The 25,484-nt window shown below is 36.3% G+C and overlaps 1 protein-coding gene across 2 annotated transcripts in view; it reads left to right on the top strand.

Annotated features, from left to right (window-relative positions):
• Nucleotides 1-25,484, top strand: part of CFTR (CF transmembrane conductance regulator) — a 184,137-nt gene that overhangs the window by 39,232 nt on the left and 119,421 nt on the right. The window contains exons 2-8 of one of the 2 annotated variants that reach the window (XM_058724500.1): nt 3,237-3,297; nt 10,564-10,779; nt 13,959-14,048; nt 14,901-15,064; nt 15,892-16,017; nt 20,686-20,932; nt 23,264-23,356. In XM_058724500.1, coding sequence (XP_058580483.1) covers nt 10,687-10,779; nt 13,959-14,048; nt 14,901-15,064; nt 15,892-16,017; nt 20,686-20,932; nt 23,264-23,356 — 813 coding nt within the window. In that variant the 5' untranslated portion in view covers nt 3,237-3,297; nt 10,564-10,686. The remainder of the gene's footprint in view (nt 1-3,236; nt 3,298-10,563; nt 10,780-13,958; nt 14,049-14,900; nt 15,065-15,891; nt 16,018-20,685; nt 20,933-23,263; nt 23,357-25,484) is intronic. The other variant, XM_058724499.1, reaches the window with a different exon arrangement.

Below are 25,484 nucleotides of genomic sequence, written 5' to 3'. Positions count from 1 at the left end.
ATGTTAGTTTTTACATCACCAGAGCATCATTTCAAATCCTTAGTTGTGACCTGTAAAAGGCATGACAAGTTGAAAACTTATTTAGCCTTTAAGTAAAGGCTGTGCACAGTATTTGCTTTGGGATGAGTACTATCTTTATTCACAGGTATTGTATTCATATTGATCTCCATGTATTGGAGAGTTAGCAGTGCCATAGTGTCAAGTTGCATGTTTTTAAGAATTTGTAGTTTGTACATACCACTAAAAATACATTTAAAAATTTATCGTGACAAAGATGGTCACATTTCAGTCCAAAATGTTTTGTAATTCTCTTGACAATCACCTGGAAAAATTCTTCTGGCTTTTGAGTTGATCTGCCATCCATCTATCCACCCATCCGTATCTATCTGTCTGTCAATCTGTCTGTCTGTCCATTCCTACAGAAACCAACAACATTTTAGGAAGGGAAATATTTTGTTCATAAATATAAGTAAGGCAAGTCAAGAATTAATTATCTTTTAAGATGTCATTGAGGTGATTTTTCTCAGAAAGGGTACTCAGAACTTGGGAAACAGTTTTATCCACAGCATCTGGCTCTATTTGACTTATTAAAAAATCTTTTGTTGGTTGTTTTAATGACAATGGTGTATATGTTTGAGTCAGTGTATAGAAGTACAATTCTCTCTGAACATATATAAGAATGTAACATTCTCAATAAGTTATAGTTGATTGAAGTGAATGACACTTCAAACGATTGTTATGTCATGATCAAGATTGTGGTGAAGCTGAAAATTCTCTTCAGTCATTGTCTCCATCACACACTGCTACCATTGATTAATACTGATTAACCTAACATCCTAACGATCGAGCTCCTTTTATGCTCTGCCTGCCTTGTGAAATAATTTATCCAGCAGCATTGAAGTTTCATGAGAACAAAAGCACTCATTTAAATGTGATAGTTTAGGTGATACATGAACATATTTATCGAATGGTTTTTTTGGTCATGTGTACAAAACCAAAAAAATGGCTTGATATAATTTAATGTTTATTGAATTTAATATTTATTGTACCTAATCTAGTCTAGGTTCAGCATTAAGTCCTTTATGCAGATTGTCTTATTGAATTCTTCTGGTAACTCCATGGAGCAGATGTTATTGCCTCTAGTATACAGAGAAGGAAATTATGAAACTTTCCAGAGTACACATATGGTAAATTTTAGTGATAGGTCTCTTTAGCCCCAAAGACTGTGACCTTTCCACAATATCCGATTATAATTGTTATATAATTATATTTGTAATGATTGTCTTTAGGTCCTCAACAGAATGGTGTCTCTAGTAACCAGTCTCAGGTCTGCTGAGTTTTTTGCATCTTCCTAGGAGACACAGGTTAACAGAAGCTTAAAGGCTGAGGTTTCTTCCAGGGTCACCTGAGGGGCAAATCTGAAGAAAGTTTGCAGTAGGGGAACAAACTAGAATCTTCTCCTTATATTCCAGAAGGAACTGTGTCAAATCCACCCAAGGGCCAGTATTGCCAAGGTCAAACTTAAAAACAAAATTAAGGGGTAGAAGAATGGCATGGGTGTAGATAAGGACTTATTCTTAAACTTCTCAAACTTAAACATATCCTAGTAAAAGGAATCTTAAAGGCTTTCATGGTGTATTAACTACTCTTGAGTGGGAGTGAGGGATGAGGTGCTCTCCAGTAAACATGAGCCCTAGACTGCAGGTCTGGAACCATCAGCACGTTCAAAGGGCAAAGTTTACTTCCTCCAGTTCACCTGCTACAACCTATAACCTGTCTATAACCAACAGAATATTGGTGAGGAAAAGAACCGATGGGAAAAGCAAGGAAAACGTGTGCGGTGGGAAGGCATGGAGAGGAAAATTTACATTGGCAGTGGTACAGGTGTGGTGAGACGAGGTTTCTCACTCTTGTCACAGAGAAAAGACCTCACTGAGGTTGTGAAGTTTTAAGTAGTGAAAATGTTAAACACTGTAACTCTTAAAGAATTTAGATAACCATGTGGTCATTAAGACGAGTGCAGCTTTTCAGCATACCTAATCTCTTGTCTCTATTCTTTGTGTCACTTACAGAAGAAAAGAAGGGTAGACAATGTAGCCATTATTATAAGACCTCTGCCTTTTGAAGCAACTTCTACCAGTACCTTAGTATTTATGGTATTCTTTTGGGGCATTCCTTTTTTTCCTCTGCTTGTATCAGCTTGGGGATTTTTCATTCCATTAAATGAGTGAGGATTCTTGAAATTGCTAGAACACTACTCTTGCTAAAAGGTGGACATGCTTTCAAAATTATCTGTACATTCTTAGTCCCTCTAAATCAGGATAATTGTGACACAATGAGTATTCAGTTGTTTTCAGGACTGATAGAAAAAGTGGTGTAAGATTTGCTCTTGACTGTGAAAGGTTAAGAAAAAAAGAAAATGCTATTATCAAGGAGCTTGTATCTCTACAATAGTTGATGTAATTTTAACTCATATTAGCTATGGCCTCTCATCATTAACTATGTACTCGTTTTTTCTTCATCTGACTCAGCAGCCAGATACAACATGTCTTTCACATTTAAGACTCCTAGCATAGAAGAGAAACTGACTGTTGAAAAACTGAGCATGAGAGTCAGTTAAGGACAGTGAGAAGCAAGCCAAGTGTTGGGAGTACTGTGAGCAAATTGCTGAGAGAATAGTGTTATCCCTTCTTGATTCCTAGGCAGTTCTGGGCATATTGCCATCATCAAAGTGAGATGCATGTCGGTACAACTTGGGTCAAACCCGTTCTATTCATTAGACCCCAAGAAGGTTATGGACATAAAGGAGAAGTCCTAGTACTAATGTTGATAGAGTTCTCAAGTCCCATGGTCTGTATTGCATAAAACGATCTTTTATCTCTTATGTTTTTTTTTAAATGTTTATTTATTGATTTTTGAGAGAGAGAGAGAGAGTGCACATGCAAGTTGGGGAGGGACAGACAGGCAGGGAGAGAGTAAATCCCAAGCAGGCTTCATACTCAGCGTGCAGCCTGGTGCAGGGCTCCATCTCACGACTGTGAGATCAGGACCTGAGCTGAAATCAAGAGACGCTTAACCAACTGAGCCACCAGGCTCCCCTGTCCCTTAAGTTTTAACAAAGACATTGAGTAGGCACTTGAATACAAGCCCACTGCTAAGAAACGGAGAGCGTTTAAGGGAATTCTGCCCACAGATGGTCCCTGGCTTAGGCTCTGACTTATGTATGTTCGTTTCAGATGACTGGTTACCTAAGGACAGCTATCTCCAGCAAATCTCCTTCTTCTAGATGCCTGTTAGGTGGGTCCCCTTTCTCCTCTTCCTTCCCATCCCTACCTCTCCCCATATGTAGCTTCTTCTCTAACCTCAGCAGTGACTTGCATGCTGTACTCCCTAAACTCGCCCTATATCCCATTTCTACTCGCTACTAGAACCCTCATCTCTAATACACACTTCCTTGCGTTGTCTACCTGAATGAAGGCAATCTACACCTTCCCTCAGTTCCTGTGATAAGAGTTGGGAGTTCTTGGGCTTTAGATTTCTTTGAATCATAAGGAATTTCTGTATCACTTTTCTGGATATTTCTGTATCCAGAAGCCCCACCCCAAATATGTGATTTAATTGATTTGGATGGGCCTTGGGATAATAGTAGTCTCATTAAGGTTCCCAGGTGATTCTGATTTAGGTAGACAAGGGCCAACATTATTACTAAATGCATCTGATTTTTGCTAGAATGACCCACATTGAGAAAGCATTTTAATTTGAATTTTTCTTAATGATAATATGAAAAAACTGAAAAACATAAAAATGAATATTAACTCTTATAATGACATTAGAGCAGTGTTTCTCAAACTTTAGTATGCATACCAGTGACCCAGGGATCTAGCTAAGATGCAGGTTCCAATTTAGGAGGTTTTGGGTGAGACCCTAAAATTCTGCATTTCTAAAAGCTCTCAGGTGAAGGCCTTGCAGGGTTGTGGGAGAAGAGAAAGCCTTGGTAGAAGGAATACTGTTGTGAGAAGTGGGCAGATTCATGAGGGCCAATGAGCCCTTGAATAAAGTGACGGGAATCCCACTGGGATGAGAAAGTAGCTAAGGGTTTATTGGGAAATCCCAAAGTAGCTAGTGTTAACTCTCCACGTCTTCCAGCGGCGCTCCTCCCAGGACCCCACTGGAGAGAAGCAGATGACAGGATGCATGGAGAGGGCAAAGATATGGTTAAAAGGCACTCTGTTTCTCTTCCAAGATTGCAGCAGAGGGAGATGTTACATCTTTTTCTGTAGGAAATTTGTTACACGGGTTGGTTGGTTTTTTGTGAACAATTTGAACAGAACGGTGCTCCAGGAGCATTTAGTGGTATATGTACTTTTGAAGGCTAACCTAGGAATCCAGTATCACGTCCAGTAGAATACTGTGTCTAAAACCAAATGCATCTCCTGTTCTTCCACGTGAAATTTTGGAACAAAATTGATTTGTAAATTGGGAATTGTTTGTGATCATGTTTTTTTTTTTTTATTAAAAATTCTTTTAATGTTTGTTTATTTTTGAGACAGAGAGAGAGAGTGAGCGAGGGAGGGGCAGAGAGGAGGGAGACACAGAATCCAAATCTGGCTCCAGGCTCTAAGCTGTCAGCACAGAGCCCAAAGTGGGGCTTGAACTCAAGACCTGATCCGAAGTCGGATGCTTAACCAACTGAGCCACCCAGGTGCCCTTGTGATCATGGTTTTTAAGACTTAAACTGGATATAAGGGCATCTAGGACTTCCATTCCTGATAGGAACTTGGTGCATTTTTAGCTCTTATAGCTAACCAGTATCCAATATGACTAATGAATAAAATATGTTTAAAGTAAAAATATACGTATGTATTTTCTTTTCAAAGATGGGGTATTTTTTTCTTTACTTCCCCAGGGCTTGCTCATGCCCTGTTGCCACAAACTTGTTTTATGATCTTTGGGCAAGTCAGATAACTTTCCTGGATCTCTGTTTCCTTGAGTATACAGTAAAAGAGGCTGTAGTAAAGTGTATAATGTCTATGATCTCTTTAAACTTTTAAATTATGTGTCCATGAGATGGGTCCTAGAGAAGTGGCATTTATCTTAAATCACGGTGATCTAAACTTATAACTTGATTTGCTAAGTTGATGTTGAACTAATCATAATCCTTGCACTGATGGTCAGTTGAGAGATAAACAAGTCATGTTATAACATTTCCATTTCGATTTATGGTTATGAATAAAGAGGAAGGCTTTGCAGTCAGATGTTTGGCTCAAAGCCCAGGTTTACCACTTAATAGCTGTGTGACACTGGGAAAGTTATTTAAACTTGAATAAATCCTGGTACATAGCAAGTGCTTCATAAATGATAGCTATTACTGGGGCTCCTGTGTGGCTCATTTGGTTGAGTGTCCGAATTCAGCTCAGGTCATGATCTTGAGGTTCATAAATTTGAACCCACTTTGGATCCTCTGTTTTCCTCTCTCTCTCTGCCCTTCCCCCATTCATATTCTCTCTCCCTATCTCAAAAATAAATAAACATTAAAAAATAAAAATAATAGGACTCCTGGGTGGCTCAGTCATTTCTCAGTGTATACCCGTGTGTGTGTGTATTTTCTTTTATGTTTTTGTATGCATGTTTTCTTCACCACTTATTAATGACCATAAATCATATGAAATTTCCTAACTAAATTTTATTATTCTTTTAAATATTTTTATGATTATGAAAGTAATCAGATAATTACTGATAAATTTGATGTTCATCCTTCTAGTTTTTTTCCCATGGGAATAGAATATATACTTTATTAAGGGAGGGGGATCATTGCTTTATATAATGTGTTATAAATCTGCTTCTCTTCTTAATGTATTATGAATGCCTTCTATGTCATTAGATGACATTTTTTACCTAGTCACCCTATTGTTTAATAAATCATGTGACTGTACCATACCATAATTTTTCAGTTCCCCATCATTAAATGTTTATATTGCTTCTAATTTTTCATGACTGTAAACAGACCTTCAATGACATCCCTTTAGCAGATTTCCAGATTATCAAATTGCCTTCCAGTAAAATGTACTATTTTACTTTCTTGCTACTAAAGTATGAAAATTCAGCCCTCACCAATAATAGGTGTCATCATTTAAAAATTATTTTCAAATTGCTCAGTGAGAAGGAATATATTATTATTTTTCTTTGCATTACTTTTGGTTTCTAGTGAGTTTAAACAGTTTTTGTATATTAATTAAGCATTTATATTTTTTGTGTGTATGTAATTGCCTTTTCATGTTTTTTGTCTATTTTAGAGTTTGTCTTTTTCTTATTGATATAAGAGAGTATTTCCCCCAGCCTATCATTTGTTTCTAGTGAGTTTTACCTCTTATTTTCTTAACAATTAGAGGTTTTAACTTTTAGGGCACCTAGGCAGCTTAGTCCATTAAGTGTCCGCCTTGGACTCAGGTCATGATCTCAACAGCTCATGAGTTTGAGGCCTGCATCGGGCTGTCATGGGCTCTGTGCTGACAGCTGAGAGTCTGGAGTCTGCTTCAGATTCTGGGTCTCCCTCTCTCTCTGCCCCCTCTCCCGCTTGTGCGCGCGCGCGCTCTCTCTCAAAAATAAATAAACATTAAAAAAATTAAAAAAAAGAAGTTTTAACTTTTAAAAATTTGCTGTCAAATCTATATACCTTTTCCTTTGTTTTCTGCTTTTGTTATCAGACATTATTAAAAGGCTTCCTACCCAAATTATTTATGTTTTTACATTTTTTTATATTTATTTATGTTTATTTATGTTTTACTATTTCAGCTTTTACATGTAAATATCTAATGCATTTGCAATTTATTTTGATGTATGTTTGAGATAAAAATGTAATTTTAAAAGTGAGTGTCCAATTTCCTCATCATTTATTGCATAATCTAGCCTTTCTCCACTGAATTAGAATAACATAATACACAAAATTATTACGTGTGCTTGAACCTGCTCACAGATAAATCACTCTATTTCTTTGTCATGCCACATATTATAATAGCTGTATAATATGATTTAATATCCAGTAATGTAAACCTTTTCACACATTTTTCTTATTCCTCAAATGTTTTTGACTAATCTCTCATTTTTTTTCAAATGAAATTTATAATCATTTTACTCATTGATTAGCAAATACTCACTTAGTGGATGTTCTGTGCTAGGTATTGCGCATCATGTTGGGATTATTATAGAAATGAAGACAATCAGTCCCTGCTATTATGGTGCTGAAAATCCACTTCCAAAGAACCCACCTGAACTTCTGATGAAAGTTACGTTAGACTTACAAAATACCATGGAAAGAATATAATCTTTGTAATATTGTTTTTCTTTATAAAAAAATTTAAAGTCCTTAAGACTTTTATTTAAGACTTTAAAATATGTCTTAGTAGGGGCGCCTGGGTGGCTCAGTCAGTTGAATGTCCGACTTCGGCTCAGGTCATGATCTCACCGTTTGTGAGTTTGAGCCCCGCGTCGGCCTCTGTGCTGACAGCTCAGAGCCTGGAGCCTCCTTTGGATTCTGTCTCCTTCTCTCTCTGCCCCTCCCCACTTGTGCTCTGTCTCTCTGTCTCTCAAAAATAAATAAATGTAAAAAAAATTAAAATATGTCTTAGTAATGTTTATAAATATTTTTAAGGTATATATATTAATTATTGGTATTTATAATGTCTCTTGTTATATAACATAAATTTTTATATAAATGGGATACTTATTTGATTATTATGCTTGGTATGTAGGAATTTAATTTCTTAGTATAATTATTTCTTAAACCTCTGCCTATGAAACTCTTAATTCACTTAAATTTGTTATATGGATGGTCATATTCTATGCTTATAATGATCCTTTTCATTTCTTCATAATATTCATACCTTGATCATTTCTCTTATTGAGTTGTAACAGCTAAAAGTTCCAGAAAATGTTAAATTGTTCTAATAACCAGTATTCCTATTGTTTGTGTTGGCCTGACCCTAAAGGTAATGCTTTTAGTTTTATTAATTAGTTTGTTAAGATTAGTTAATTAGGTGTTGATTGCCGTTTTGAAGGAAAATTTCTTTCTTTATATTCAAGTATAGTTAGAACATTTATCAGAAACTGATTTTGAAGTTTTATCAGATTTATTACAGTTGTTAATGAGATAATCATAAGTTCTTCTATAGTCTATTGGATTCTATTAATTTCTTAATATTGAGCAATCCTAACTTCTCAATATTTCTCAAATAATGTCCTAGTATTCCTGGGATAAAGACATATAAATAATATTGTAAAAAAGTTGACATACTGATGATGGTGAGGAATTTAGTGACTACATACCATAGAAAATAATGGAACCTTAGAAGTTCTTCAACTAATCATGTACTTGTATCAGAAAAAATAACTACGCTTTGAGTTTAGAGGTATAATTTTTAAAGTAAATATTTAGCCAACTGCAAACCCACTATTAATGGAAAATTAAATCAAAGTAAATGTGGTATTGACATTTGTCTATGAAGAGCAACATAGTATAGAAAAATTCTAGAATAAAATATTGATCTAAAAGTAATTTTGAGGATGAAATATTGCCACTCTAAGCACACTGTGAAAAATTATATTTGTAATGCAGATAAATTCATACCTGTAATTTCAAATACAAGATTTATTTTGACTTTATTTTCCTGGTGTAAGGAGTTATTTTGAAATAAAATTATCTCTGCTAGAGAAAGTCTGACATTGGTCTATGAAACTTGAAAGAAATAGGGCATCACTTGCACAGGTTGTAGTAGTTTAAAAATGGAAACAACCTGTATGCCCCCAGTTTAAGACAATGGGACATATAACCTGATGTATTCAAGGATGTCATGTTGAACAGCACTTAGAATAAATGTGTAGCTATGCGAGGATCAATGGAAATAAATGTCAAAACCGCAGTGTAAATAAAGAATAGTTGCAAAAAGCATAGTATGATACCATTTATACAAATTCAAAACACCAGAGCCAATTCTTTCTATATATTCTAAAGGTGGATACATGTGTAATAAAAGTACAAATCATATACAATATGATACACACCAACAAAAAAGTACACACTTATTTACTTTTTAAAAAACAAGTGCTCTTCAGCAGATACAGCAAACAATTAACATGTTATATGCAGATAAGTTAGTGATTTTCTTTTCACTACTCATCTGTCTGAATACAGGTTTGAATATGGCTAATGTGAGATGAGAAAACTATAACCCATTTTGTGATTAGTTTGGAAACTTTTAAAAAGTGTTTGATTCTTTTCTTATATTCAGAGCCTTAGTCTACATAGTTAATTTGAAATAAAGTACTGAATATAAAGTATAGAATGCACAGCTAGTGATCAATCAATGACAGCTCTGTATAGGTTAGGATTGATTCCTAATGGGGATGAACTTGATACAGAAAAGCATTTTTAGTTATTGGGAATAAGGGGGCTTGTGGTATTGGGCATTTGTGGTTTAGAAAAGGGATTGTAGAAAATGGAGGAGAATAAGCAAATTAAGGGTTGAGGGGGAGTAAACTGAACAATGCTGTGGTACCAGTCTGACTGGAAAATATACCTTTGAAATGGAATCAATTAGCCTAACATCACATCCCTGGAGGGTTTAGCTTCAGATCTCCATTTCATTGGTTCATCATAAAACAAGACAGGGGAGGTTTTGTGTTTTTCTCTCTTGAAAACAATTTAGTAAGATGGAGAAGAGTTAGACCTCTTGAATTCAAATCTATTCCTATATATTCAGGAGGAGTGGTAATGGATTTGATGGACAATTTGATTTACTAATTAATTGAGGACCCTGATTAGATGCATTTGGAAAGCACAACTTTCGTCTTCCTGTGTTAACTCACAAGCCTTTGAAGAGTTGATAAATCATTGGAAACTGGACTGAGGTTGCAGTTTGTTGTAACACTGCTTCCCTGAAGTCCATACCCATTCCATACCAGGGTGGGCTTGAGACCAGAAGTGGAAGTGGCTGAATTAAATGCCACCAGTGCCTGCATGCTCCTTCCTCCTGTTGCCAGCTCCCCTTTATGTGGTTGCTTGAGAAGCTGTTTTCATTCTGGAAATAATGCCACTAACTCCAAACACTTTCTCAAGTTCTATTTTGAGGTCCCATCAGGTCACTTGGTGTCTTTGGCCTTAGTTTCTTCATCCACAAAGTGAAAATAATAATGCCTACTCTGACTCCTAAAGCTGTCCTGAAAATCAAATGAAAATATTTCATAAACCATTCAGCGCTATGTACATATTACTGATTAATATACCATTCCAGAAACCACACCTTTACTGTATGGCCACTATTCACTTTTCAGTCAAAAATACCTTATGCATAAACTTGTCTCCAAATGACTTTCACTATAACCAAAAATCAAATCTTATTTCAAAGTATAAAAATGAAAATAATATCAAGAGTTTTACATATGGCACAGCCCTCTATGTTAGCCCATTTTAAATCCTTCTCTAAAGATGAAAAATTTTTTTGTTGAAATTGTGGGGCCATTTTATGCAAGGGAAATGAAATCTAATTTCTTGGTTTTTCCTCTTTTTAGGAAGTCACCAAATCAGTCCAGCCTCTCTTACTGGGAAGAATCATAGCTTCCTATGATCCAGATAACAAGGCGGAACGCTCCATTGCAATTTATCTAGCCATAGGCTTATGCCTTCTCTTTGTCATGAGGACTCTGCTTTTGCACCCAGCCATTTTTGGCCTTCATCACATTGGAATGCAAATAAGAATAGCTATGTTTAGTTTGATTTATAAGAAGGTAATGCTTTCTTGCATAGTCTCCATGCTACATGCAACATGTTTTAAATGTCATGTTGATACACATAAGGGATAAATGCTAAAATCAATTTTGTAGGCCTGTTAAGTAAATGGCAGCATTAATTAATGTTTCTCATTTTCCTTGGTGATTAATTCAGTTCATTTTGGCTAATAATTATTGAGTATCTTCTTTAAACTCCCTATGCTATGGATTTAATTTTTTAAAAATATTTTTTAATGTTTATTTATCCTTGAGAGAGACAGAGAGAGTGTGAGCAGGGGAGGGGCAGAGAGAGGGAGACAGAATCTGAAGCAGGCTTCAGGCTCCGAGCTGTCAGCACAGAGCCTGATGTGGGACTTGAACTCACGAACCGAACTATAAGATCATGACCTGAGCTGAAGTTGGAGGCCCAACAGACTGAGCCACCCAGGTGCCCCAGATTTCATTTTTTTTTTTTTTTCCAACGTTTTTTATTTATTTTTGGGACAGAGAGAGACAGACAGAGCATGAACGGGGGAGGTGCAGAGAGAGGGAGACACAGAATCGGAAACAGGCTCCAGGCTCCGAGCCATCAGCCCAGAGCCCGACGCGGGGCTCGAACTCACGGACTGCGAGATCGTGACCTGGCTGAAGTCGGACGCTTAACCGACTGCGCCACCCAGGCGCCCCCAGATTTCATTTTTTTAAAACTAGTCACATCATTGTGTTTTGGGATGTATGGCTCCCCATTAAAATGATACTTACCATCCATGTAAAAGTCATTGGCAAAATATCTTGTGGTAAAATGCCATATATCTTTACGTTCAATAACAAGAGTATAGTATGTAATTGTTATTGATAATCCAAGCAATAACAGTTCCTGCCTTAATTAGTTGTGACACAGTGATTTTGTCATCCTTTGAGTCCGGCAAATTGAACATTTTTGCAACAACACATGTACTACAACCATAAGAACCTTCTCTACTTTTCTGTATGCATTATCCAGACAAGAGCCCAAGTTGCAGAAGCATGATTTAGGTGAATGCAGATTAAGACTTCCCACCTTACAAACACAATTTAATATCATTTCAGTGACATGCTTTGTAGGCCATGTGTGATTGCTTGGGTCTACCAAGTCATTACAGTAAAGCTGTTTTGGTTGAATCATTTGGGTATTGCTTTACCCTTCTTCTCTTTTTCTTCCCCCAATGTAAAAACTTTATATACTTGGCTTATAAGGGACATGGATCTGAAATTACCTCTAGCAAATAACCCATAACACTTCATAATATATATGCAAGGTCAGTTGTGTCATAAAACCTTGATAGTCATACTTTATTGTTCAAAACAGCCTTTTATGGATGCACACGAAAAAAAACTAGAGTCCACAGTTTAGTCAGATCACCTCAGCTACAATGTCATCAATTCAACCAAGTACCAGGAAAACATGGGTAATAAATCAACAAAAATTTTGTTTTGATCCAGAAATTTTATGGGCTAAAGGGGATGGGAGATCAAAGAAGGAGAAGGTTATTTGTAAATTCATGTGTACCATTTAGCACAAATACAGCAGCATATGTGCTTTCAGACTCAGAACACGCTGAGGAAAAGTTAGAAGCTATTGCATCTATCCTTTTTTCTCTCATTTTTGAGTATTTGTATTATTATCTGGTTTGTTTACCCCTCTAGCTGCACTTACTGGCCTGCACTGGCACCATCACCAGAGAATTCAGTTGTGTCTTCACGTGGCTGTGGTTTGGTCCCTAAAGGAGCCTGAAGTAGACTGGTCCCATATCAGACCAGCTCCATTCACATGGCAGGCAACCACTAATTCTCCTTACAGTACCCCAAATTTTGTAATACAGCACTTTTTTGCTTTGCTCCAAAATCTGCAACTATGATACATTCAAATTATATTTTAAATAATGAACCTAAATACATTCTGTAAATGTCAAATCTTTATGTTGTACACCTGAAACAAATACAATATTGTATGTCAACTGTACTTAAAAATGTAAAAATACAAGAAAATAATCTAAATATGAACTAAATTTATCTTTGCTTATGAATTTCAAGAAGACAGAAATAATAACGAAAACAAATCTTCGCTGAGTGCTTGCTATGCACCCCTGAGATAGATGAAGTCTATTAATGAGGAGTGTGTGACCCAGTCAGTGGAATTTTCCCCTCATATTGCTCTAATAGTGTTTTGGAATTAACTGCTTTGATTCTTTTTTCATCTGTACTTATCTAAATTCTATTCATTATTCTACATCCATCTTCAATTTTACCTCCTCGATAAAATCCCAATTTTTGTAATCAGGTATGTGAACTTTCTCATAACCACCCGGTTATATTCTGCTCCCTTGACCTCATATCATATCATATTTAGTTAATGTACATACTAGGTTACCTTAAGGCAAGAAATATGTATTAATAAATCCTACCAATAATTCCTGAAGCCTTGAATCCAGTGATTTGCATCTCATAAGTGCTCAATACATATACATTCAATTGAAACAAATATTGGATGGGTACTCTCCAATCAAAGGCATCTAAGGGATAATAAATTCTTATTAAATTTTAGGCAAAGTATAACTGATATTTCATAACTATTATTAATTTATCTACTTACCAGTTCTATTTGTGTATAGGGATGTATTTTTTCTGTGTAATATTTAAGGATTTTGTATTGTTAATCTTTCACAAAGTCATTAATGATTCAATTATTCATAATATACTTTTATTGACTTTAATTGTCATTTTATTCAATAGAATTACTATAGGACTCCACTATAGAAAAATAGAGTTACTATAAGATTATAGGATTTAATCTCAAATTTTGCTGCCTATAAAAACAAAACAAAACAAAACAAAACAAAACCCACCAAAATCTCCACACCATACGAATGGACATTTAAGTGTAATATCATTACTGTTTTGGAGTAGAAAGGATGTTCTTACTATCTAGATGCTAGAAAATAAAATACAGGCATGCCAGTATAATATATTTTGTGAAGAGAAATATTTATAAATCGGAGAATATCCTAAGCTAGATAAACATACAATAATTTTCATTACCTTTACTTAAAAACGCATGCATAGTGACCTAATTCTTCAGCTGTATTATAATGTTATTTATAAATATTCTTTTTGTCTTCTCTTTGTCAACATCACCTAACTTCCGATTTTCCTTTTAGACTTTAAAGCTGTCAAGCCGTGTTCTGGATAAAATAAGTATTGGACAACTTGTTAGTCTCCTTTCCAACAACCTGAACAAATTTGATGAAGTATGTACCTACTGATTTATGCATTATTGTTATAAATCATACAACCCCAAGGGTTTTTATGGGTTAGTTGATAGTAATATGTGGCTAAATCATAGACATCCCTACCTTCCCTATTCCTGCAAGGTTGGGTTGCATAGGACAGTGCCGTTCCGGGGGCTTACAGAACCAGCCGATACAAAGGCATCTCAGCTTGCTGCATATTTAATGAGGTGTTTCAAAATTCATTTTTTATCAGATCTTGTTTCCTTTTAATACTTTACATCTGTTATTTACTCTGGCTGAATATGATACTCTGAGCAATTCTTGTTCAGTGCTATCTTATGACACAAATAATTGGAAGGTCTTTGAGGACACATAATGTGTTTTATTTATCTTAGCATTTTCAGTATGTAGCATAATGTTAAACCCACAGCAGGTGCTACATAAATTACTAATGAATTGAGCCTGCATTTACTCTGAATATTTTGTCAGGTGATAGAGTTGTTACCTTGAGCCTTTGGAAATCCTTTTGCTCTTACATGTTTATACCATGGCTCTTGCTTTATCCAAATAGAAGTAAGTTATTTAAAATAAGTCCCTGACCTGATACTTAAGATATTTAATTTTAATTCCATTGAATAAAAACACCCCGAAAATGCAACAACTTGAAATTTGTTCCTTGGGAAATCCTAGTCTATTTGTAGAATGTTTAAGCACACTGATGTGTGCTTCGTGTAACAAACACATTGAGTTTAGCACAGTGGGAACCATGATGTGTTTGATTGTATAAGCTCGCTGTGCTCAATTTCTCCCATCTTAGGCTTGTTTGCTTGTTTGTTTGTCACTGGTTTTCACTGTGATTTTATTTCGCAGGGACTTGCACTGGCACATTTTGTGTGGATTGCTCCTTTGCAAGTGGCTCTCCTCATGGGGCTCCTCTGGGACTTGTTACAGGCCTCCGCCTTCTGTGGTCTTGCTTTCCTCATAATCCTTGCCCTTTTTCAAGCTGCACTGGGAAGAATGATGATGAAGTACAGGTAGCACTCTGGTTACATAGCTTGGAAGGATTTTAAGTTAGATATTCCAAAAGTCTAGTAAAACCAGGGACTGCTGTATATACTGAACTGGGATCTACTTCCTGGATGTCACTAAAAAGGAGTTATTTTAATAGTGTAAATCCTACTCAGTGTATTAAGGGACATTTTTTTTTGCTTATCAATCTATAGAATTTCTTTTTAAATATCTTAATATTCAGTTCATTTTTATGTATTATAATATTTAGGTAGAATGGATAAAACATATATGTACATGGGAGTGAATGCATAAATGTTGGATAGAATTTTATAGGTTTTTCCTACTGTGGTTCAAGGATAATCACACTACAGCCTTGGTTACTTTTTAGTAGAGAATGAGTTAATGATACAAGTCACAGCTTATGATAGAGGACTTCTAGAGTTTGTCAGCTAGAAGATGATAGAATGTATACAAAATGTGGAATCTGCTAACTCTTGGTTTAAATACCAGACTGCATGCTTACTAGTTATGTGACCTGACTCAAGTCACTTGGCCTTACTGAGTCTCTGTTTTTTTATCTTTAAAATGGAGATAACCACTACTTCTAGACTTCCATGAAGGGTGTATGTGGAATGCATCTAATAGTGTGTGGCACATAAGAGGTATTCACTAAATGGTAGCTATTTAGTGAATGATTTTTGTTCATGATTTTTGTTACCATCTGTTAGATAATAAAATAAATGTTCATCTGTTTAATAAGAAATGTGGATTTTTTGAAAAAACTTTTGTAGTTCTTAGTGGTAATTTGACTTGGTTTTATTAAGTATTTGATTGATTAATTGATTTACAGAGATCAGAGAGCTGGAAAGATCAACGAAAGACTTGTGATCACCTCTGAAATGATTGAAAATATCCAATCTGTTAAGGCATACTGCTGGGAGGAAGCGATGGAAAAAATGATTGAAAACCTAAGACAGTAAGTCTTTCTGATAATTTCAATATCAGTAGCTATTTCATGTTTAATATTTTAAAGATGAGTATGTCACAGTGGGATTTCAGTTCATATTTGAAGTTTCTGACAATCAATTGTATTAAGTTATATCAATATTCCTGTATCACTATCAAGCGGCATAAAGTCATTTTCATGGTCTGTATATAGTTGGTTAAGTGTGTTATTTTTTATTACAAGGATATTTATGCCTTATGAAGAATCTCCTCTATGTGTTTATAGCTGCTTATTATACTTATTTGACTAAAATAATGATCATAATGCTGGAGGCTGAATAAAACCTTAAATGAAACCAGTAGAGCAATAAGTGTGCAAATCTGAACCAAATAAGTGGTTTTCTGTTCTTCCATTTCACTTATGTTATGGCTCAGGAAAAGTGAAAAGAAACCCTTCTCTTTGGTTAAAGTATCATTGTTCTTCCTTAACTTAAGGATAATAATACAGGATAATATCTAGTAACTTGTGTTTCTAGAAACCCTGCATTTGAGAGGTCAGTTCAAGCAATGAAAGCCACCACCTGAGATAGAATCAATACTTGGCACCTATCTCTAGTCTCATTTCACCTCCGATAATCTCTCTTTCACTGACTGGTAAAGACTAAATCCAGTGAAAAAGTATAGCACAGACTGAGATATGATTACTGTGGTAATTTAGGGTACAATATAAGCTATGGCATTTCTGTAGCCATGAGACCATTTCTTTCAGTCAAGTTCCATGTTCTACAAACTGCAATCAAAAAAGGGTTCTAGGAGACTCAGTGATAGATATACTACTGTTAAAGAGCAGATAATTTCAGGTCCTATAGCACATGAGAGTTTCACAGGGGAAAATATACAAAAAAGGGTACCCTTTTGGATGGTGTGAATGTGGTCATCAGGAAATTGGGCTGCTGATTCCAGTAGCCGGTGATAACTGAGCTGCAGGTGTGTGATTGGAACAACAAAAGAAATGCTGAACTATTAAGGCCTTTGCCATGTAAATAGAAAGAGTAAAAGAGTAAATATTTCCCAAACATTACTGTCACCTGTTTTTATTATGACTTTCAAAACAAATCCAGGAAAGGAATTATATTTTCTTTCCAGAAACATCCTTAAAGATCTTGGGGAATTGTCTAGTTGGTTGAAGTTGTTTTTCTTTTTAACAAAGTGACTATCACACTTGTCCCCTCGGTCGTTTCTGTGCCTATAAGCACAGACATAGCAAGAATGATGAGGAGCTGATCAGAGGATCTGGTTGTCTCTGGATTCAAGATAAACTCTGGTCAGGTCATTCTAGGTGCTGACTTTTCTTGACTTTGGTTTTTATTTTTCCTCTTCCTCAAAAGATGAAATTCATCCTTTCTATTCTGTATTTCTGTCTGGCCAATTCTATTAGCAAATGCTTGGTTGTAACTAGTGTGATCTGGTTCTTTAATCTGTCATGAAATTGTTACCCGAAGAGGCTGGGAAGTGCTGATGTAAATATGGGAAAGTAAGAATTGCTTCTCCTTAAAAGAGCAAATATAATATTCTGGAAGAGAATGGCAGGATGCACTTCATAGGGGTGATTACCTCAGCCAACGCCATTGTTGAACCGGGCGGAGACTATAAAACTCTCTGAAAATCTACTCCTTTATTGCTCTTCTTTAACAAAGGTACTTTCAAGTTTTTTTAAATAAGAAACTGATAAAATATTTTTATGACTTATAATGTACAAGTGACTTTATTATGGAAATCACTACTTTTTGGGTGATTCTTGTAAATGTTCTTGAGTCCATTATGCTTTTCTAGTCATACCACTTCTTCCTTTTTCCTCAACTGTTTCTAATATATTTCAACAATTGTCACAAATTCATGAACACTTTTGTGAGTAGTGCTTTTTAGCATTTTATTAATATCAACCTAGCCAATATTATTCTTTCTGTTGAAGATTAAGGATTCTAAGCATAGATTCTCAGTGTTAGGCCCTCTGCTGTGCTGTCATTTACCTTGGCAATAACTCCAGCAGAGAGATGGTATGTCTCTCTTCTACCCATGTGGATTCTATAGGATCAAAGGGAAGGGCAGTTTGCTTAAGATTGCATAGCTGTAACTGGCAGAGCCGGGGTCAAGCCCCAGAGAGATTCCAAAAATCCCAATCTGCCTTCAATGCCAAATAACTGAAATAAGTAAGCATTAGACCACATTAGATTGTGAATCATGGTCTAAGTTGGGCATGTTAAACTTTATTTTCTTGATCAGAGTGCTCAGGATTATACTTTTTTTCAGACTGAAAAAAACCCAAAAGATTTTTTCTGAACGCTGCCACTTGAGAATGAGAACTTTTCTGAATTATACAAATGTGTGAAACCAGCACCCAAATGCCAGGCACAGCTATTGCTATTGCTTCCTCCCACCAGAACCGTCTGCTTGTCTGTTCATCCCTGCTTCTTCCCTTGAGAGATCTGAATAGGAGGATCACAAGTGACTAATTTTTCTTCCTGGAAGAGTGGGATGGAAGTTGAAGGCAGTATTGTTCTCTCTTATTACCAGCATCTGCACTCCCTATTTTCTGCCTGCTGGAGCACTGAAATCTCTTTTATATATGTTAAAAAAAGTAGTTCCCGTTTGCAGTTCAGACTAGAAGATCAGAAGTAAAAAAATATATTGTTGCAGGAGTGCCTGGCTGGCTCAGTTAGTGGAGCTTGTGACTCTTGATCTCTGGACTATAGGTTCTAGCCCCACATGGGGTGTAGAGATTCCTTAAAAATAAAATATTTTAGGGGCGCCTGAGTGGCTCAGTCAGTTGACTGTCCCACTGGCTTAGGCCATGATCTCACGGTTCATGGGTTCCAGCCCCGCATTGGGCTCTGTGCTCAGAGCCTGGCACCAGCTTCAAATTCTGTGTCTCCCTCTCTCTTTGCCCCTCCCCTGCTCATGCTCTGTCTCTCTCTCTCTCTCTCTCTCTCTCTCAAAAGTAAGTAAACACTAGAAAAAATTAAAAAATAAAATCTTTCAGGGGTGCCTGGGTGGCTCAGTCAGTTGAGCATTGGACTTCAGCTCAGGTCATGATCTCACAGTTCATTAGTTCGAGCCCTGTGTCAGGCTCTGTTCTGACAGCTTGGAGCCTGCAGTCTGCTTCAGATTGTGTCTCCCTCTCTTTCTGCCCCTCCCCGACTTGCGCTGTCTCTCTCTCTCAAAAATAAATAAGTGCTAAAAAATAAATAAAATAAAATCTTTTAAAAAATGATTGCTGCAAATAATTATACTAAAGTGAGACATAGAGAGGATATAGTAGCTTCTGTCTTGTAATTTTTCAGGAACTACCTGCAACAGAATCACTTGGGTTCTTACTTAAAACGTGGATTCTGGAAGCCTATGGCAGACTTAGTATCTCTGAGCAGTGGGCCTGAGACTGCATTTTAATAAGTTTCTCAGGTGATTTTCACACATGCTAAGGTTTGAGAAACCACTCCTTTGTGGCTTATATGTTATTTTCAGTGTTCTCCAAAGCCAAGCTAGAATTTCTAAAATGTTAAGAATCCATTAGGGAATCACAAACTTATATTTTTCCTTTATAAATCTTGGAACGTTCTCCTCATTTCCAAACTTACTTAAAACAGCAACCAACAAACTAAAAAACTGAATGAAATTTCACTAATATTAAAAATTAATAATGAAGTGATTGGAGATATTAAAATATGGGAATGCAAACTGGTGCAGCCGCTCTGGAAAACAGTGTGGAGGTTCCTCAAAAAATTAAAAATAGATCTACGCTATGACCCAGAAATAGCACTGCTAGGAATTTACCCAAGGGATACAGGAGTGCTGATGTATAGGGGCACTTGTACCCCAATATTTATAGCAGCACTTTCAACAATAGCCAAATTATGGAAAGAGCCTACATGTCCATCAACTGATGAGTGCATAAAGAAATTGTGGTTTATATACACAATGGAATACTACGTGACAATGAGAAGGAATGAAATATGGCCTTTTGTAGCAACGTGGATGGAACTGGAGAGTGTTATGCTAAATGAAATAATTCATACAGAGAAAGACAGACACCATATGTTTTCACTCTTATGTGGATCCTGAGAAACTTAACAGAAGACCATGGGGGAAGGGAAGGAAAAAAAAAAAAAGTTAGAAAGGGAGGGAGCCAAACCATAAAAGCCTCTTAAAAACTGAGAACAATCTGAGGGTTGATGGGGGGTAGGAGGGAGAAGAGGGTGGGTGATGGGTATTGAGGAGGGCACCTGTTGGGATGAGCACTGGGTGTTGTATGGAAACCAATTTGATAATAATCTTCGTATTAAAAAAATAAAAATAAAAAATAAACATTGAAAAATATTTTTAAGTAAAAAAAGAAGATATTAAAATACTGTCAAATAGTAATAGTATTAATAATAGATTATGAATTATAATTTAAAAATAATATTTACAGGTATTATGTCCAAGACACTGGTACATTCGTTACTGTCTGCCTTTCAGAGAAGGTAACTGAGACCCAGAGAGATAAAATAACTTGTCCAAGGTCACACAGTTCATATAGGATGGAGCTAGGATCAGAACAACGGCAGAAAGCCTTGAGAGCCTATGTTCCGGTTTTACATTCCAAGATGCCTGGTATTTGAAAAGTTAATAAGTATCCCAAATTTTATATATTTTTTTATAGAACAGAACTGAAACTGACCCGGAAAGCAGCCTATGTGAGATACTTCAATAGCTCGGCCTTCTTCTTCTCAGGGTTCTTTGTTGTGTTTTTATCTGTGCTTCCCTATGCACTGATCAAAACAATCGTCCTCCGAAAAATATTCACAACCATCTCATTCTGCATCGTTTTGCGCATGGCAGTCACTCGGCAATTCCCCTGGGCTGTGCAAACATGGTATGACTCTCTGGGAGCAATAAACAAAATACAGGTAATTTACCTCACTGGGCATCATATGCAAAGATTTTAGAACAGTTCTGAGCTTTTCTAGGGAGCAAACTCTCTAGACATCAAGTCTTGGTCTTGGGCCTGTTTGACACACAAGATTTCCTCCTCTCTTGATGTCTACGTGTGGTCTAATGAGCCCTTGGGATAAAAGCCTAGTGAAATAAATGAAGGCCTGTGAGATTCTCTTAAGATAAAGAGGTTGAAGAAAATATTGTTTCTGTATTCTGGAGAATTTTATGTAAGTAATCAACCAATAGATCATTTCTAATTAACTTGGCAAGTGTGCAAAAGACGGTAGCAGGTTCACCAGGAAGTTATAAAACATTCCAGCTAAAACTAAGAACGTTCACCTTAAATTTTCTAAATGTTTCAACACACTTTCCAGAAAATAAGATAGATGAGAATGGCATTTCATGCCACATTAATTACCTTAAAATGCTAGCAATTCTGATGTAGCTGGTAGCTTGGAAGAGAAGTTCTAAAGTCCTCAGGTGATTATACCCAAATACATAAAGCTAACTGAATCATCACCATGAGTTTATGTGTGGGTATAATTTTTATAATTAATATTTTTTGATATCCATTTAAATATGTAACTCAGAAAATCACTGTGATAGAAATAAAAATAAGGGTGAAGGGTAAGCCTCTTTTAAGTGGTTCTGCCATTATGTAATGTAGGCCAGACTTTGCCAGGGGTGGTCCATGGATCTCATTTTGGCCTCTGACCTGTTTCACTAGAACTTTAAATTTAAAAAAAAAAATTGTGTTAGTTGCCAGCATTTAAAAGTTGGGAAATGTTACATATACAAAAATTATGTCTTCAGTCTCTTTTGAAGAATTGGAGTATATAGTAACTGGGTCCCTTTTCCCCCACAAGCTATGGCAGCTCCCCCTTCAAGGAGGGCCTGCCCGCTCCACTTCTACACAGTCTCTACTCAGCCACCCTTCCTAATTTTATAGTTTTGAAAATATGAGTTTGAGATTTGTGAGTTAGACAAATTGGGGAATATAGCTCCGAACCATAGCTGCTCTTGGACTAATCCTATTTCTTCTGTTAACCCTTCTCAACTGAGAGAGAGAGAGAATGAACATGAATCCAGACCCAAAGAGAGAGGGTCACAAAGACAGGGAGAGTCACTGAACAGAAACACAGAGAGAAACCAAACTAGGAAAGAAAGAGAAAAACCAAAATAGCAATAGTGAATGAGAAAAGAGCAGAGAAAAAAAAGCAAAAGTGAGTCATGGACCAGGCTTTCCTCAATACCTCCTAATGGTGAGGACCTCAGGATATAGGCATTTAATTCTCCCTTATGCTCCCACCTTTCCTAGTCGAGCCCTACTCGTGTCTGATAGAGGCTTCTCTTAGAGTCAACGTCTGATGCTTTAAAATCAGTCATATTAGATCTTCATACCTTAACCCAGAGAAGTGATGCTATGGTGCCTCCAGTAAGGAAGAAGCTAAAGATGAGAAGACATTAGCTTTCTCTGTGTCCTAATGTTGAATTGAGGCACGTTGGAGGGTAATTCAGGGAGGCCTTATAAATTCATTGCCCAGGTTAACTTGTAAGAGTAGAAGTAACAATCAGTTGTGTGTTGAAATCTAATATATAGAAACAGTTTTATAGGGGTTACTGGATGGCTCAGTCAGTTAAGCATCCAACTCTTGATTTCAGCTCAGGTCATGATCTCACGGTTTGTGAGTTCAAGTCTCACCTTATGCTCTGCACTAACAGGGTGGAGCCTGCTTCAGATCCTCTGTCTCCCTCTCTTCTCTCTGCCCCTTCCCTTCCCTTCTTTCTCTCTCTTTCAAAAATAAATAAACATTAAAAAAAGTTTTAGAAAATACCACGTTTTCTTTTTAATTTTTAATGTTTGTTTATTTTTTAGAATGAGACAGAGTGTGTGAGTGGGGGAGGAGCAGAGAGAGACACACACACAGAATCGAAAGCAGGCTCCAGGCTCTGAGCTGTCAGCACAGACCCCAACATGGGTTCTAACTCACGAACTGTGAGATCATGACTTGAGCCAAAGTCAGATACTTAACCGACTGAGCCACCTAGGTGCCCCTAAAATAGCACATATTTTAAGAGTGCATTTCAAATGTGATAAATCCAAGTACTTGGAAAATTAACTTCGGAACACTGCTATCAATTATTTTATTATGAAGTAATTTCTAATGTATTCATAAATATATTCATAAATATTCACAAAATGCAAATTCAGGGTACAGAACTATTAGAGTGTAAAACAGAGGTAATAATGCATTAATGCTATTTTAGTTCTACAATATATCTTTGCTTCCTTTTGTAAACAGGATTTCTTACAAAAGCAAGAATATAAGACATTGGAATATAACTTAACAACTACAGAAGTAGTGATGGAGAATGTAACAGCTTTCTGGGAAGAGGTCAGAATTTTTTTTTAATTGTTTGCCCTAAATACTTTACCATTTCCTCCTTTTCAAATCTAGTTTTCATCCTAATGGATGAGAAAGTTAGGATGATAATTGAACTGGTAGCACCGGAAGGGAACCACTGCACTTACTTGATAAATTAAGAAGTCAGGGCCCAGAAATGTTACAGTGTGGAAGCCTCTTTATTGTTTTCTAAGTCCTGTAATTTGTTTGACACAACACATTAGGAAGGCATACAAATCTCATAGGTTTTGGAGCCTGATAGAGCAAGATTTGAATTCTGACTTTGCCGTTTATTCTCTGTGTAATCTAGATCAAATTACTTGTGGAACCTTTGGTTCTCCATCTATAAAGTGAAATATTAATATTTACCTTGCAAGCAGTGCCTAGTTTCTTGCAAGACTGTTGTGAAGCGTAGAGTGTTCAGCAGAGTACCGTGCACATAGTAAGTAGTTCCTCAGTAAATATTATCTTCTCTAATCTCAAGTTCTAGTCCAATGTGTTTACATACCCAAGGCAATGTAAAGATGTATGAGAGATATATCAATGTGTTTTTTTCTATTTTTACTTATTTCCATTCACTATTAAAAGTTCTCTCATACTGGGTATGGTATGTAAGTGATGAACCACCGAATTCTACTCCTGAAACCAATATTGTGCTATATGCTAACTAGAATTTAAATTAAAATTTGAAAAAAAAGCCAATATGCTCAAAAAAACTAAAAAATTAAAAAAATAAAAATTCTATCATATATCTCAAAGTCTGAAAAATATTATTAATAATATTCAGCCTCTAAAGAAGCAATATTTGGTTATTGAGAATACCTATTGAGTTATTTTCTTATCACATATGTGCTGAATAAAGATAGAAGTTCTGAAACCAGTGTCTTATTGTGCATATTTCAAAATATCTGAAACTGGCTTTATTTATATAAGCAACTTGACAGCCAGGGCTTCATTTTACTTCATTTTTGAAGATACAGGTTAGAGAATAATTCTTTATCTGTCTGGCGAAGTTGCTTGTGGGAAATTGCCAGATCAGAAAGGGATCAGATTGATTTTACTTCTTTGTTTTTAGGAGTTTCAATTGCCCTTCTAGGAATGAAGGGAAAATAAGAGGTTTAACATTTTCCCTACTAATTTGAGACAATTATTTCCTTGTTCTGCTCAAAAGTCTTCCATTTCACTCTCCTTCCATCTAATAAAATAGGTAGCAGGCTTGAACCCTGACTATGCTTCAGGCTCTCGGATAATCACTTTATAAATGTTGTCTCATTTAATTCACATAACATTTCTACGACCTAAGTAATTTACTGATAAGGAAGTGGAAGCTTAGGTTAAGGCACCTGGTTCAGCTCATACAACTGGCAGGCGCTGAAGCTGAAAATTGGACCTCGATGTCACAGCCTCCAATCTTTTCCCTGAACTCTTGCTTCCCATTTGGCTGTATCCTCAAAGTCTTTGATGGCCACCTGTCAAACTCTGGACACTTCTTTTTCGCATTTTTTTAAAAAATTGTATTCAAATCCAATTTAATTAACATATGGTGTAATAATGATTTCAGGTGTAGAATTTAGTGATTCATCACCTGCATAAAACACCCAGTGCTCATCCCAACAAGTGCCCTCCTTAATATCCATCACCCATCCAGCCCATCCCTCCTACCACCGCCCCTCCAGAAACCCCCAGTTTGTTCTCTGCATGTAAGAATCTCCTTTGGTTTCCTCCCTCTCTGTTTTTATCTTCTTTTTCCTTCCTTTTCCCTAAGTTCGTCTGTTGTGTTTCTTAAATTCCACATGTGAGTAAAATCATGTATTTTTCTTTCTCTGCCTGATTTATTTCACTTCTTGATCACATTTACTCGGGATAGTGTTGCTCATTAAACTTCTGCCATGATGTCTGAAACCTCAACACCCACATGAGCAGTCCCCCCAACACTGTCCTTAGAACTTATACTTTCCAGGGACTTCCTTAGAAGCTTCCTCTCATAGGCATATCCTGAGCTTTGAGAACACCTAGACTTCCTCCACTTTGGAAATGTAAAATCTTTCTCTGCCCAGAATTTTCTAACCTTCCATCTCTATCTGTCTCTAAATCACACCTGATTGTCTTTCAAATTCAA

Source organism: Neofelis nebulosa, chromosome 4 (assembly GCF_028018385.1).
Source record: "Neofelis nebulosa isolate mNeoNeb1 chromosome 4, mNeoNeb1.pri, whole genome shotgun sequence".
Classification (NCBI taxonomy): Eukaryota; Metazoa; Chordata; class Mammalia; order Carnivora; family Felidae; genus Neofelis; species Neofelis nebulosa.
This window is presented reverse-complemented; position numbering and strand designations above follow the sequence as displayed.